This window comes from Saccopteryx bilineata, chromosome X (assembly GCF_036850765.1).
Source record: "Saccopteryx bilineata isolate mSacBil1 chromosome X, mSacBil1_pri_phased_curated, whole genome shotgun sequence".
NCBI classification, from domain to species: domain Eukaryota; kingdom Metazoa; phylum Chordata; class Mammalia; order Chiroptera; family Emballonuridae; genus Saccopteryx; species Saccopteryx bilineata.
In genome coordinates, this window is record NC_089502.1 from 143,974,797 (window position 1) to 143,990,831 (window position 16,035).

At 51.9% G+C, this 16,035-nt stretch overlaps 1 protein-coding gene across 14 annotated transcripts in view; it reads right to left on the reverse strand.

Moving 5' to 3' along the window:
• The window catches only part of STS (steroid sulfatase), a 138,301-nt gene that overhangs the window by 4,766 nt on the left and 117,500 nt on the right, over window positions 1-16,035 (reverse strand). For all 14 annotated transcript variants that reach the window (XM_066250191.1, XM_066250196.1, XM_066250186.1 and 11 more), the window contains one exon: window positions 6,595-6,716. In XM_066250191.1, the coding sequence (XP_066106288.1) occupies window positions 6,595-6,716 (122 nt within the window). The remainder of the gene's footprint in view (window positions 1-6,594; window positions 6,717-16,035) is intronic.

Below are 16,035 nucleotides of genomic sequence, written 5' to 3' on the forward strand. Positions count from 1 at the left end.
GCTCAAGCCGGCAACCCCCATGCTCAAGCCAGTGACCTCGGGGTTTGAAGATCGTACGTCACGATACTCTGTGACTTTCTGCAGAGCTGACCGCCAATCAGGCAGTCCTGGTAGAGGTCTGACAACCGTGGCCTGGGTGTGAAAATCGTGGCAGATAAAGACAGACAACCAGCGTGCACAAGTGTGTTGGAGTGAGACACAAAAAAGACAAGTGCCCCTTTTCCCGTTATCCTTATGATTTCTTTTTTAAACATCAAATCATCGTGCTGTCCACTAGCAGCCTCACACACCGCTACTTAAATCCCTTTGATGATTTGTGTGTGTCATGGCCACATGCACCTGACCGGGATCCTCCTGGCATGCCCACCAGGGGGCGATGCTCTGCCCATCTGGGGTGTTGCTCTGTTGCAACCAGGGCCATTCTAGCACTTGAGGCAGAGGCCATGGAGCCATCCCTAGCGTCCGGGCCAACTTTGCTCCAATGGAGCCTTGGCTGCGGGAGGGGAAGAGAGAGACAGAGAGGAAGGAGGAGGGGGGGCGTGAAGAAGCAGATAGGCGCTTCTCCTGTGTGCCCTGGCCGGGAATCGAACCCGGGACTCCTGCACGCCAGGCCGACGCTCTACCACTGAGCAAACTGGCCAGGGCCAGTTTTATAATTTAAGGAAAGGCTTCCCCATTATGTCACCAGACCAGACCTCGTTGTTCCGGTGTCTGTGTCATCCCTGCGATGTCACATGTCTGTGTACCTGTGCTGTCCCTCCCTACGGGGCTGAGAAGTCAAGTTAAAGAATTAAAGGCACAAGCTCCTGGGAACACAGCAGGTTGCTGAGCTATTCCCAGAGTACAGTGCAGCCTGCAGACTTATATCCTATCCTTGAGACGGTTCACGTCGAGTCACACGGGGGCTAGAGCACCTCTCTCCTCAGGTAGGCTGAGCGACGGGACGGTGCACAGTGGGTCAATTTAAAAGAACCGCAGCCCATGTCTGTGAGCCGCTGACCTCCACGTTCTACTTCCAACCCGTTAGACCGACGTCAGGTCATCAGACCAGGAAGGGGGCGTCCGAGGAGACCCCCTGGAAATCACTCACGAGGACCAGAGACAAGCGCAACGCTCCCCTCCCGCGCCCGTCAACGGCGAGACACACGCCTCTGTGACTGGCCCCTCCTCTCCTCTCCTGGACACGCTTTGGAGGTGAAATTAATTCCGTCACCAAGTGAACGCGGTCACAAGTGAGCAAAGCAAGCCTTTCCCTTCATTACCCCTGCGAATGCTGCTGTGATTGTAAACCTCACACGGCTCCGCTTTTAGAAAGACGGTGTCTATTAAAAAGGTGCATGTGAGGCCCTGGCCGGTTGGCTCAGCGGTAGAGCGTCGGCCTGGTGTGCGGGGGACCTGGGTTCAATTCCCGGCCAGGGCACATAGGAGAAGCGCCCATTTGCTTCTCCACCCCCCTCTCCTTCCTCTCTGTCTCTCTCTTCCCCTCCCGCAGCCGAGGCTCCATTGGAGCAAAGATGGCCCGGGCGCTGGGGATGGCTCCTTGGCCTCTGCCCCAGGCGCTAGAGTGGCTCTGGTCGAGGCAGAGCGACGCCCCGGAGGGGCAGAGCGACGCCCCGGAGGGGCAGAGCATCGACCCCTGGTGGGCAGAGCATCGCCCCTGGAGGGCGTGCTGGGTGGATCCCCGTCGGGTGCATGTGGGAGGCTATCTGACTGTCTCTCCCCGTTTCCAGCTTCAGAAAAATACAAAAAGGTGCATGTGATTCACAGCCCTTTGCAATGAATTCTATTAGTACTGCTTTCTCTTGTGACTTTAAAAAAATAATAATTTGGTTTTTTTTTTTAATCACAAGAAAACATGTATCCAACACATCTGAATGGAAAACGAAGCAGGGTTTATGAGCCCCGTGGGTCACAGGACGACCCACGGTCCGGGGATTTCTGTACGGCCGGACGGTTCCCCGGGCTCTCGCCTCTACGTGGGGGTTTATTTTCGTGGAAAACATTCATCCGCTTGAGAATCCTCAGCAGGTTCTAGACCCAGGTACCTACCTGCCTTCCAGGATAAATTTCATCTGTACAATCCACGCTGTCATTCTGCTGACTTTTTTTTTTAATTGTTAAAACATTTTAAAGGAATTTATTGGGGGGTGATCTTGCTGAATACAATGACATGGGTGTCAGGTGTACAAGAGTCTAACCCAGGGGTCCCCAAACTACAGCCCATGGGCCGCATGCAGCCCCCGAGGCCAGTTATCCGGCCCCCGCTGCACTTCCGGAAGGGGCACCTTTTTCATTGGTGGTCAGTGAGAGGAGCATAGTTCCCATTGAAATACTGGTCAGTTTGTTGATTTAAATTTACTTGTTCCTTATTTTAAATATTGTATTTGTTCCTGTTTTGTTTTTTTACTTTAAAATAAGATATGTGCAGTGTGCATAGGGATTGGTTCATAGTTTTTTTTATAGTCTGGCCCTCCAATGGTCTGAGGGACAGTGAACTGGCCCCCTGTGTAAAAAGTTTGGGGACCCCTGGTCTAACCCATCACCTGTATTTTGTATTCTGTGTTCCTCTCCCTTCCCCTTTCCCCCTGGTCACCCCCACACTGCTGCCTGCTTTATGAGCTTTTTCCCCTAAATCCTTCCACCTCGTCCACCCTTCCCCTCTGACAGGTGCCAGTCTCTCCTCTCTCTGCGAGCCTGCTTCTCCTTTGTAACAGCGATTCGTACGTCCAGAGCTAAAGCCCAAATTTGGGGTACACCTGGACGAGCCAATTCCAACTCAAAATTGCCGTTTTAATGCAAAACAAGAGAGAGAACATGATCTACGTTACAACAATGCTTCTCTGCATTCTGTTCCCGCGTCAGGAGAACGAGGATATCGGGTCATCGCGAAATTATGTCATTCGACTCGCTCGGGCAACTAAATTGTAGAATTACTGTAATTACAGAACCATGAAGTGACAGAGGAGACATTGTTCGTAACAGTTTAAGGGATTTGTGTTATAAAAGGGTCAGGACAGAATTCTAGCTGTACCTTTTTGGAATAGAAGTATTTAATACGCCTGGACTTGTAATGTGGAGGCTTTCAAGCAGTCTGGACAAAAGGGGACTAAAAGTGGCCCTGGCCGGTTGGCTCAGTGGTAGAGCGTCGGCCTGGCGCACAGAAGTCCTGGGTTCAATTCCCGGCCAGGGCACACAGGAGAAGCGCCCATCTGCTTCTCCACCCCTCCCCCTCTCCTTCCTCTCTGTCTCTCTCTTCCCCTTCCGCAGCAGAGGCTCCATTGGAGCAAAGATGGCCCGGGCCCTGGGGATGGCTCCTTGGCCTCTGCCCCAGGCACTAGAGCGGCTCTGGTTGTAACAGAGCGACACCCCGGAGGGGCAGAACATCACCCCCTGGTGGGCAGAGCGTCGCCCCTGGTGGGCATGCCGGGTGGATCCCGGTCGGGCGCATGCGGGAGTCTGTCTGACTGTCTCTCCCCGTTTCCACCTTCAGAAAAATACAAAGAAAAAAAAAAGGGGACTAAAACTTATACATGTCTGCTGTCCACTCTGGTCCACTGGGACCAGGACAGCAAGTGCCCTCCGAGGAGAGGAGGAGAGCCCGGGTCTGCTGTCTGTGACTGCCCATCGCCGTGGTGTCAACACTCCCAGGGCGGCGGGCTTCACGTCAGCCATGGCATGAAGCCGGCTGGCTGGACTCCTGACCACTCAGTGGCCAGCTCCAACGTATGGCGCCTGCTGCTCCAACCCTGATGCTAAACTGCCCCTTCCTTTTCGAATGAAATCTTTAAAGGCCAGACAGCAACATCCCCCACATGGCCATGTCCCTGAGAATTACAGACAGCGCCCGCCATGCAGCCTGGTGATGACAGACCATCCCTGAGCAGAGCACAGCAGACCGGACAGGACCCCGGACGACTCACCCAACAAGCGCTCATTCATTTGAGTTCTCTCCCTGACAGGTGACTCCACGCCCACGAGAGTCACCCTTCCCTTATGCGTCCCTGCACCCTCAGCTGCACTCAGTGGGCCGCCGCCCAGAGCGGTCAACGAGGCAAGCAGCAAGCAAGTCCAGCCGTGACTCACGGCACGACGGTTCCAGGCAGAGATCGCCAGGGAGGCTGGGCCTTCAGGCCCTCTCTGCGAGTCCAGGCAAACCTTTCCTTGGCTCCCTGACAGATGCCCACGTCAGCACGGGGCGTGGCAACCCCGACTTGCTCAATAGATACGGGTGGGTGAACACGTGCGGGAAATACCAGATAACCGAACACAAATCCGCCACTGCGACCCTTGTAACATAACGGGGTGTCACGTGTCACCTGACCGGCGAATAAGACAGGACCCGGCCCTGGCTGGTTGGCTCAGCGGTAGAGCGTCGGCCTGGCATGCAGGGAACCCGGGTTCGATTCCTGACCAGGGCACATAGGAGAAGCGCCAATTTGCTTCTCCACCCCCCTCCCCTCCTTCCTCTCTGTCTCTCTCTTCCCCTCCCACAAACGTCTCTGGCATTAATGTCCTGTGATTTCTCCCCTTTTGCTGCTGGTTTGCGGCGGAAGGAAGACCGTTGGAAACTGCATACGAGGAAATGTCTGTCGAGGAAGCAAATTCTAACCCTGGGCCACTTGTCTATCAGGACCGGGGGGCTCATTTCTCATACTTACACCTGATTTCCGTCTCTTCCTGTCCCTTGTGTCTCCACTGCCCGACGTAATGTGTTTATCCCACCCCCGATCCAGAAACGTTCCTTCCGGCTTCTCGAACTGGCTGTAGAGGAGGAGGGGTTGGCTTTATTTAAATGGGACTTTGCAAAGTTCAGGACACGGTTACCACGCCTCTGTCAACACCAGAGCGTCACGGAAGTGCAGCGCCCGACAGGGCTCACGGGCTCCGTGTCAACAGAAGCAGTCAGGGCACACGCCCTGATTATTAGATGGCTCGGCCCCGAAATGCTGTCAACTCATTGAAGAGAACCAACAGGACTCCTTGGGACGTCTAAAATTAGGGACACAGGTGAACGGGCCCCTTGCAGGTCTAGACCTGGGGTGGGGGGGGGTTGCTATTCCAAGGCAGCTGTCTATATTGAAAGCAGCACCTTTGTAGGGGAAAGCTGCTATGATTTCTGGGGATCACGGAAAGGCTGCAATTTTCCAAGTTAAAAATAGTGAAGAGTGTTCCTTCCATAAGCCTTTGATGAACTGACTAAGAAAGATGGGAGGGGGTTACAGCGAAAGCCAGCAAAAGCCAGCGTAAGCCTCACTGTGACGCTAAGGAGAACTCATCAGTTGGGAGGTTCACCAGGTATCTTCGGAGAGTCTAGCCTCTAGAAGCTGAACCCCCAAACACAACAGAAAAAGGGGAGATTCATTTAACCTGGGAAGAGTGAATAGAAAGTCCAACACCAACAGCTACCCCCAGAATATCCAACAGTTGCACAAATAAACAGTTCCGCTCCTTCCAGAGCCTCCCCGGCAGTTGAGTGACAGAAACACGAGTGTAGGGCCAAGTTCAAACACGTGACAATGTAGCAGGCACCGATCGCTACAGGTAGGATTGCCACCTGCTTCCATTCGTACCATCAGGCTTGCTAGAACACAAGCCTAAAACCAGTTTCGGAAAAGCCAGGCTAGACGCCGTCACACAGAGACAGGACGCCACTTGGAGGGCACTGGGTGTGGGAAACGGGGCCACCACCCAAGCACGTGAACGTGCTGATCAAGGTCTCAGTCTACAGCAGTTCTCAACCTGTGGGAAGCCTAAAGCCATCGGAAAATACATACTGCATATCAGGTACTTACATTCCGAATCATAACTGTAGCAAAATGACAGTTATGAAGTAGCCACCAAAGTTATTTTTTGGTTTGGGGGTCACCGCAACACGAGGAACTGTATTGCGGGGTCACGGCATTAGAAAGGTTGAGAACCACTGCTCTCGCAGGATTCACAGGACTCACGACAAAATACAGGCTGCTGAGTCATGAGCCCTTTTTGCTGGGGTTCAAGAGAAGGAACAGGGTCTAAACATCCCAGTGCTACAGCGTCACGGCTCCGACCAGCAGGGCGGTGGAAAGGCCTCTGAGAGTGGGCAGACCGCCAGGCATTTATGAGAGCTTGGTAAGCATTAGCCAGGAAAAAGAAAAAGAAAAAGAAAAAGAAAGTCCTTCCAGGTAGAGGAAGCTACGAGCACAAGTCAGCCATGCACGGAGCTCGGGGCGTGGAGCGGAGGGGCTGAGACTCAGAGCAGGAAGGCCTGGGCGCCGACGTGCACAGGGTGGGACATGAAGGAAGGGACCCCAGTGCCCGGCCTGAGCACCTGCAGCCCCCCTGCCCGAAGGTGGAACCGTCAGTGGCACGGATACGGGTGGACGCCAAGGTCCGCGGACGTGCTACCCGGACAACGACGGGTCCAGCAGGAAGAGGAGAGCAGCAGGAGCTCAAAGCCGAGCACAACCCCCTCGGAGCCCTCTCCCGGCCTCGGCAGAGCCACGCCCACCCTGCAGAGCCACGCCCGCCCTGCAGAGCCACGCCCGCCCCACAGAGCCACGCCCGCCCCACAGAGCCACGCCCGCCTGGCAGAGCCACGCCCGCCGGTCTACTCACTGTTGCGCGGGCGCCAGCGCACAGCGTTCAGGTAGAAGTTGCAATAGTGGAAGAGGAACTCGTGCTCCGACCGCTGCGTGGTCCCCCGGAGCAGCGGCATCAGGTCGCGTCCATCGATGACCCTGCAGGGGGTGCACCGGGGTGGGCGTTAGGGGCTTCGGACTCCAACGCCCTGACTTCCGACCGAGCTGCTCCTCCCACGACGACGGCGGAGAGTGGGAAAGGTCCGCATCGTCGTGATGTGGGAACCAGCAGGGAAAACACCTACCAACCCCCACAGGGTGGGCTGTGCAGGGCGGTGAGGTCAGCCACGTTCGAGATAAACCGACCGACCTCTCCAAACAACCCCGAGAGTTCAGACCCTTATCGTATTCTGTGACGACACAATAAAGAGACACGGCCTGACCTGTGGTGGCGCAGTGGATAAAGCGTTGACCTGGAAATGCTGAGGTCGCCGGTTCGAAACCCTGGGCTTGCCTGGTCAAGGCACATATGGGAGTGGATGCTTCCAGCTCCTCCCCCCCCTTCTCTCTCTCTGTCTCTCTCTTTTCTCTCTCCCTCTCTGTCTCTCTCCTCTCTAAAAATGAATAAATAAATTAAAAAAAAAAAGAAGAGGGAACTTACCCAAGGTGACACGACTCCAGCCTGCGGAATGGTCACCCAACTATTTCCTCTGCTGCCTCTCCTAACCCTCGTTTTCTCCCCATTGTCTTAAAGAGGACTCTTTATTCGCCAGCCATCGGTCTACTGAAAATAAGACTATCTTCCCGTGCGGGTGACAGAAAGATACTCTATAAGCCTGGGAACACTTGGCTTGGACAGACTCCAGAGAAATCACAAGGAGTTAGCCTGTAAATAAATCAGAATGACGAGATAGCACACACCCTAGGACCGGACTGCTCCCCGATACAAGTACCCTGGACCCGTGAACAACACGCATTTGAACTGGGCAGCTGCCCTTACTCGCGGAGTTTGTATTTCTTTTGCAGTTGACCCTCACAGTTCAACTGGCTGAATTTCAAAAAAAATCTACTTTGTCCACCAGGCAGCGGACAGCAGGGACTCTATGTGTGATGAGGACGGGCTTAAGTGACACCTGCATTTGCGACCGTGTGGCTGGTTGGCAGCCCGAACCCTAATATTATTGTTCAAGGGTCAACTGGACAACGTGGAGCCAAAGTAGGTGGACAGTTGTGCGAGCAGAAGACGCAGGTGACCACTGTATAATTTTTATTATTGTATTATTGTCCACAGGAACAACCGTATACCTCTGTTCGCCCAGCCCTGTATAGCACTGCTACTGATGGGTCTCTAAGTCAGCCAGGTTGCAAATGACAGACGTGCCATATATACAGTGTGTCCGTAAAGTCACGGTGCACTTCTGACCACTCACAGGAAAGCAACAGAAGATGATAGAAATGTGAAATCTGCACCAAAGAAAAGGAAAACCCTCCCAGTTTCTGTGGGATGATGTGGCAGCATGTGCGCATGCGCAGATGATGACGTCACACCGTGTATACAGCAGAGCAGCCCACGGCCAAGCCAGTCGAGATGTGGACGGTACAGAGGAAAGTTCCGTGTGTTCTGTGGCTCGCTCAATTCGAATCCGTGACCAAAGTGCAACGTGAATATCGGCGCATTTATAACGAAGCGCCACCACATAGGAATCACATGACTCGGTGGGATAAGCAGTTGAAGGAAACCAGTAGTTTGGTGGAGAAACCCCGTTCTGGTAGGCCATCCATCAGTGACGAGTCTGTAGAGGCTACACGGGATAGCTACCTAAGGAGCCCTAAAAAATCTGTGCGTGAGCCCACATAGAACTGCACTGAATAGGTATGAAACTGGGAGAGTTTTCCTTTTATTTGGTGCAGATTTCACATTTCTATCATCTTTTGTTGCTTTCCTGTGACCGGTCAAAAGTGCACCATGACTTTACGGACACACTGTATAATAGCTGATGAGCAACGTCAGATTATTGACTGGGTGATGGGTATACAACATAATCAACAGTTCAAATGCTATAGAAACGTTCACCTGAAATCTATGTTATTTTATTGACCAAAGTCATCCTGTTAAATTTAATCTTCTAAACTAAAAAAAAAAAAAAAAGAAAGAAAGAAAAGAAGAAAGAAAAAGAAGCCTCCCAGTTTGTCTTGAGTCAAACACACAGGAACAGAACATGGCAGGACTGAAGTCATTCATCCCATTAGGTCACCACCATGGAGACAGAAGCTGGGGAGCCCTTCAGAAGCATTAGCCAGGCTCACGTGAGGATTTTCTTCCTCTGACTCGAAACACTCCGTGTCTATCATCCCCTGTCACGGGGAACTGAAACACTGGGAGGGTCGTCTGGGTCTACCGTGCGGGCAAGCGTTCTCAAGAGATCGTGCACCCCCCGAGGTTTCGGGGAGGAGGTTTACGTTGGTGTGGCTAAGAAGTCCGTAATGTAATTATAGCCCGGCAGTGTGGCATTTCTCTGGCCCGGACCCCTGGTGTTAATCACGCCTTCCGCGGACATCTATGGGCTGAAAATGGCCCATTATCATAAGTTAAAAGTCAGAACAGAAGCCCCAGCTGGCTCGTGGCCCACGCCTGCGTTCCTGCCGGCCACGGGAGGGAGGGACAGAAGGGACGTGGACAGTCGGGGGCTATTCAGAAGCAGCGTGCCCCCTCCCCAAATACCATTCCCGCCCCCGAATGGCGGGGGTGGTGCTTTGTGCCTTTCCACCTGCGTTCCCTGAAGGCTCGGTCCTTGACAACCGCTGGTCCTGAACGGGGCGGAGAAAGGACTGGGCGACCGGGGACACGTGCCAGGGCCTGAGCCTGACAAGCCCCAACGGTGACAAACGGCCTGAGGGTCAGAGACCGGACTGAGGGCAGACCCGTCTCCACCACCACCTTGTCCTCGAGTGCCGAGAGGGCTCTTCCCCTGACCCCTCCAGAAGAAGAACGGCTCTCCATTTCCTCACCGCCTCCCTGCCTCTCTTTCTGACAGCTGTATTTTTTTGTCACAAGGCAGGAACAATGCAACACTGGCTTTAAGGACACAGGACCTCGCACCTGTCAGAATGGCCATCGTCACTAAGTCAACCCACAGCAGTGCTGGCGAGGGTGTGGAGAGGAGGGGACCCTCCCGCACTGCTGGTGGGAATGCAGACGGGTGCAGCCACTGTGGAAAACAGGATGGTGTTTCCTCGGAATATTAAAAATGAAACCGCCTTATGAACCAGTGATTCCACTCTTGGGAATCTGTCCTCAGAAACCCAAAACGGGCCCTGGCAGGTTGGCTCAGCGGTAGAGCGCTGGCCCAGCGTGTGGATGTCCTGGGTACGATTCCCAGTCAGGGCAGACGGGAAAAGTGACCATCTGCTTCTGCACCCCTCTCTCTTCTCTCTCTCTCTCTCTCTTCCCTTCCTGCAGCCGTGGCTCAAATGCTTGGAACAAGTGGACCTGGGCACTGAGGATGGCTCCATGGCATCAACTCAGGTGCTAAAATAGCTCGGTTGCCAAGCAACGGAGCAGCAGCCCCAGACGGATCAGAGCATCACCCAGTAGGGGGCTTCCTGGGTGGATCCTGGTTGGGGCACATGCAGGAGTCTTATCTCTCTGCCTCCCCACCCCTCCCTTAATAATAATAATAATAATAAAGATCCTGGTTGGGGTGCATGCAAGAGTCTGTCTCTCTGCCTCCCCACCCCTCCCTTAATAATAATAATAATAATAATAATAATAATAAAGATCCTGGTTGGGGTGCATGCAAGAGTCTGTCTCTCTGCCTCCCCACCCCTCCCTTAATAATAATAATAATAATAATAATAATAATAGAATCCTAAAACACGAATTGGAAAGAAAGGAAATTATTTTACTTTCACAAGGCAGGAAAAATGCAACACTTGCATTTTTTACTACAACATTGTCTGTGTTTACTGCAACATTGTCTACAACAGCCAAGGTCTGGAAGCAAGTGCCCAAGTGCCCATCAGTTGATGAGTGGATAAAAAAGCGTTTTAAATATAGGAAATGTGATCTTATTCAGCCATAAACAAAGAACAAGATCTTACCAATTGCAACAGCACGGAGGGACCTCGAGGGAATTCCGCTAAGTGAAATAAACCTTTCAGAAAATAATAAATACCGCGTGATTTCAATTATAGGTAGAATCTAAACAACAAAGTAAACAGGACAGACACAGGCTCACGGACACAGAGAACAGAGTGACAGCTGTCAGAAGGACGGGGTTGGTGGCCCGGGTGACAGAGAGGAAGGAACTGAAAAGCCCAGGTGGGCAGTCACAGTCACAGGATGTCAAGCCCAGCACAGGGAGTAACAGTCGGTCATATTTCATAGCTGTGGATGGGGCCAGCGGGTCCTGGAACTATCGGGCTGACTGCTTGTAAGGTATATAAATGTCTAACCACTAGGAGATCCACCTGAAACTAATACCAAGTAATATAGAGTATCAACTGTAATTGAAAAAATAAAAACCCACAGGAGATGGACCTGCTCTCTCCGGCTGTCTACTGGATAAGTAAACCGGATCCTGATACAGTGAAGAGGGGATTTAATTTAAAAAGTAAAAAATAAGACTCCACGTCTCACGTAGACTTTTTTTCTTCCTACCTGAGACCAGGAAACACTTGGGGTATTTCCCGAACGGAGGGAAGCAATGTCGACCCTCAGACGTCTTTTTCTCCCGACAGGGAGACAGCTCCATGTCGCCAGGGCGGGCACCCCGCCCCTGCCCTGTGCTCTCTCCCTGGAAGGAGGCCGTCCATCAGGCGGCTGTGGAGAGCCGCCACTTAGCAGCGGCCAGGAAATACGGGCTGTCACACAGAGGCTCATTTCTGCCGTGAGAAATGGAAAGTGACCCCACGGAGCTCAACTCGGAAATGGCGCCCAGGCGCTCAACATGCTGGGACTGTTTTTACCGGCACGGCAGGTCGCGGTGAACCGTGGCAATGACCCCGGGGGGCGGCAGGGGGCACACACCCACGCACAGCACGGACGGGTGGCACGATATCAAACCAGACCTTGATCGTGTCCTGGTTTGCAGAACGAGCTCAGACACTGTCCAGGAGGAATGCTGTCTTCCAAAGGGGATGAGCTCTATAAACAAAGTCAAGCGCCGTCTGTGTGATTCTGAGGAAAGGGTTCACCTTGGAGAGGGGAGGCGAATACCCCTGGGTTGAGGACTCAGGGCAACCGCAGCGATGTGAACAATTTGTTTCCAAGGAGCGGCCTCCCCCGAGTTCCGGTGGGATCCCACGGCCCGGGAGGAAGTCTCCTATACGGGACAAGAGCAGGTGTTTGGGACTTTTATCCGTGCCTGTGCCCTCACTCTTCCAGCTCAGAGCCAGTGCACCATCGGCTTGGAATGTCCTCCCACCTGCCGTAGCCTGCCTGGCCCACGTGGGAAGGATTTGGAGATCACAGAAGGAAAAAGGTTTTGGAGGGGCGCACAAGAGAAGGTTTTTTGGGGGGAGGACTGATAAAGAGGTTCCTTTGGGGCCCTGGCCGGTTGGTTCAGTGGTAGAGCGTCGACCTGGCGTGCAGGAGTCCCGGGTTCGATTCCCGGTCAGGACACACAGGAGAAGCGCCCATCTGCTTCTCCACCCCTCCCCCTCTCCTTCCTCTCTCTCTCTCTCTCTTTCCCTCCCGCAGCCGAGGCTCCATTGGAGCAAAGTTTGCCCAGGCGCTGAGGATGGCTCTGTGGCCTCTGCCTCAGGCGCTAGAATGTCTGTGATTGCGGCAGAGCAACACCCCAGACGGGCAGAGCATCGCCCCCTGGTGGGCATGCCGGCTGGATCCCGGTCGGGTGTATGTGGGAGTCTGTCTGACTGCCTCCCTGTTTCCAACTTTGGAAAAAAATAAAAAAATAAAATAAAATAAAAAAAGGCCTGACCTGTGGTGGCGCAGTGGATAAAGCATCGACCTGGAAATGCTGAGGTCGCCAGTTCGAAACCCTGGGCTTGCCTGGTCAAGGCACATATGGGAGTTGATGCTTCCTGCTCCTCCCCCCTTCTCTCTCTCTCTCCTTTCTAAAATGAATAAAAAAATAAAAATAAAAAAAAGGTTCCTTTGGGGCTCAGTGATGGGGTGTTACCTGTGTGATAGTCACACGAAAGCAAAGAAATCCAAAAGACTCATTCAGAAAGATCCCTGCGCCCCACTGTGCACTGCGGTGGAGTTTACAGTGACCAAGACACGGATGCAACAGCAAGTAAGTGCCCGTCAATAGATAAGCGGATAAAAATGCATTTCCACGTGGGAGTATCGCTCAGCCGTGAAACGCAGGGCATCCAACCCTTCGCAACACCATCCAACCCTTCGCAACACCACGGCGCTACTTGAAAGAAGTCCCACAGGGAAAGACAAGCACCGTGTAATGTCAACTTTCACGTGGATCCGAAAGAGGAAAATAAAGGAACAGACCAAAGAGAAACCGGCTCACGGACACAGAGAACGGACTGAAGGTCACCAGAGGGGGCGGGGGTCTGGGGTCCGGGGGACCAAGGTGAAGGGACTGAGAGGCACAGATCGGTAGTTACAGAGCCGTCCTGGGCGTATCAGTCCACAGGAAAGGGAGTCAACCATATTGCAGTCACTGTGGGTGGAGCCAGGTGGGGACCAGAAGTATCACTTTGGAAAGAGATGACACCATCGCCTCACCACTCTGCTGTACACTTGAAACTCATATAAACTAATATTAAATGTCAACTGTAACATTTAAAAAAAAAGAAAAAGAAAATAAAGTGATCTTTTTAATATAGTACGGAATAGGAAAGGAAAGACTTTGAGGGCCATGTATCTATTTTTAATAAAGGGGATCTCAAGTACACAGTCTTGTCATTAAAAATGTGTCCATCCATCAACCTCAAACTGTCACAGTTAACTAAATGAAGGGATCAGGGACGGTGCAGATACTCCAACACTTTCAGCCTCTTGTCCAGTCAGTGCATTTTCATCAATGAAATAAAAGTTGCTTTTGCATCTCATTTGCATAATCAAAGAACTTCCGTTGACTTGCTGTTTGCCATTCTGATGTGCTTATTTAATAAAAAAAAAAAAATCAAATGTTTCTTTTTGCTGTTGTTGCTTTATATTCATTTGGAAATAGCCTCTAATTTGTGTGAGCAGTATCTAAAGCAAGATCCCTTATAAGCGGCCACGGGGCACGAACTTTCGCCTCCCATCCTGCAAGGTGGAGGTGACTTATCTGTAGGGACCTTGTTCAAGAGTGCTGAACGTGCAGCTACAACACGTCAGCCAAATTCACGGGAGGACTGAGTCACGTCCCTTCCCTTCGTGAGACAGAAGCGCTTGCAAGCATTAAAGTAACTTAAAAGCAAAATGAAATGTAAAATACGGAATAAAAAAACTATATTTGACTCTTGTGGATGGTAGCACCCTGATTTTTCTCTCCCGGCTAAACGGTCTACAGCCAGCATGTAGGTATCTTCCAATGGCTCCCCCATCGATGGCAAGCGTGGTCATAGATGTACTATAGAAACGCTCAGTGTGCCTGCAGAGGAGACTGACAGGTTTGACATTTAATGCACGCATGCACACAGGTCGGACACGCTTCCTTCCTGTCAGCCCCTGCTGCCTAGAGGTTATATCACACACACAAACAAGGGTTGTATTTCCTCCATGTATTTCCATAACCAGCTCATATGGTGAACGGGGGGTGGCGTGGGGGGGAGGGTTGTTCTGTCTACGCCCGGAGTGATGACCACCGAGAGTTCTTTAAAAAACCCACACCAATGAACACAACTGAACCAGGGAGGTGGCGGGAGGGAGAATCCCACCACAGAGAGACATCTCACAGCCACGCCACGGGGTCGAGTTAGACTATCATTCTCACTGCCACGCCGAGGCTCTGCTAAGCAAGAATCTTTTATCTGCGACCCCAGATAAGAGTCAACACCCTGCAGTGGTCATGACCTTCTCATCTCCCTCCAAGATCCGATGGGTCAGGAAGACGCCCGCCAGACACAGAATGCTTGCTGAGAGTTACAAGGTTGCAGCGGCCGGCTACGGCTCTTCCAAAGAGAAGTCCCCTCGTTCCCAGCAAACATACAAACAAGAGTGACGGCCCCTGTGAAGTGCTCGTCTAAACAGCTTCTGTCCAACCTTCTGAGTGAGTTTCTTCTGCAGAGTGTAAATTTAATGTTCAAGAAAGAACTCAGAGAAGTTGAGTTGTAATGGGAAAGAGTTAAGGCTGCTTTCGGAAGAGGAGATATCACTGTATCAAATTTGTAGATGAAACTATCTATGTAGATGGATGGATGGATGGATGGATGAATGGATGGATGATGGATGGATGGATGGATGATGGATGGATGGATGATGGATGGATGCATGGTGGGTGGGATGGATGGATGGATGATGGATGGATGGATGATGGATAGATAGATGGATGGATGGATGATGGATGGATGGATGATGGATGGATGGATGATGGATGGATGCATGGTGGGTGGGATGGATGGATGGATGGATGATGGATGATGGATAGATAGATGGATGGATGATGAATGGATGATGGATAATGCATGATGGCTGGATGGAAGGATGGATGGATGATAGATTGATGGATGGATTGATGGATGATAAATGGATGATGGATGATGCATAATGGCTAGATGGCTGGTTGGATGGAAGGATGGAAGGAAGGAAGGATGGATGGATGGATGATGGATGATGCATAATGGCTGGATGGCTGGTTGGATGGAAGGATGGAAGGAAGGAAGGATGGAAGGAAGGAAGGATGGATGGATGGATGATGGATGATGCATAATGGCTGGATGGCTGGTTGGATGGAAGGATGGAAGGATGGATGGAAGGATGGATGGATGGAAGGATAGATGGATGGATGGATGGATGGATGGATGATGAATGGATGATGGATGATGCATAATGGCTGGATGGCTGGTTGGATGGAAGGATAGAAGGATGGATGGATAGATGGTTGGATGGATGGATGGAAGGATAGAAGGATGGATGGATAGATGGTTGGATGGATGGATGGAAGGATGGAAGGATGGAAGGATGGATGGATAGATGGTTGGATGGATGGATGGATGGATGGATGGATGGATGGATGGAAGGATGGAAGGATGGATGGATAGATGGTTGGATGGATGGATGGAAGGATGGAAGGATGGAAGGATGGATGGATGGATGGATGGATAGATAGATGGTTGGATGGATGGATGGAAGGATGGAAGGATGGAAGGATGGATGGAAGGATGGATGGATAGATGGTTGGATGGATGGATGGATGGAAGGATGGAAGGAAGGATGGATGGATGGATGGATGGATGGATGGATGGATGGAAGGATGGATGGTTGGATGGATGGTTGGATGGAAAGAAGAAAGGAAAGATGGAAGGAAAGAAGGATGGAAGGAAGGGAGGAAAAGGAAGGATAGGTAGG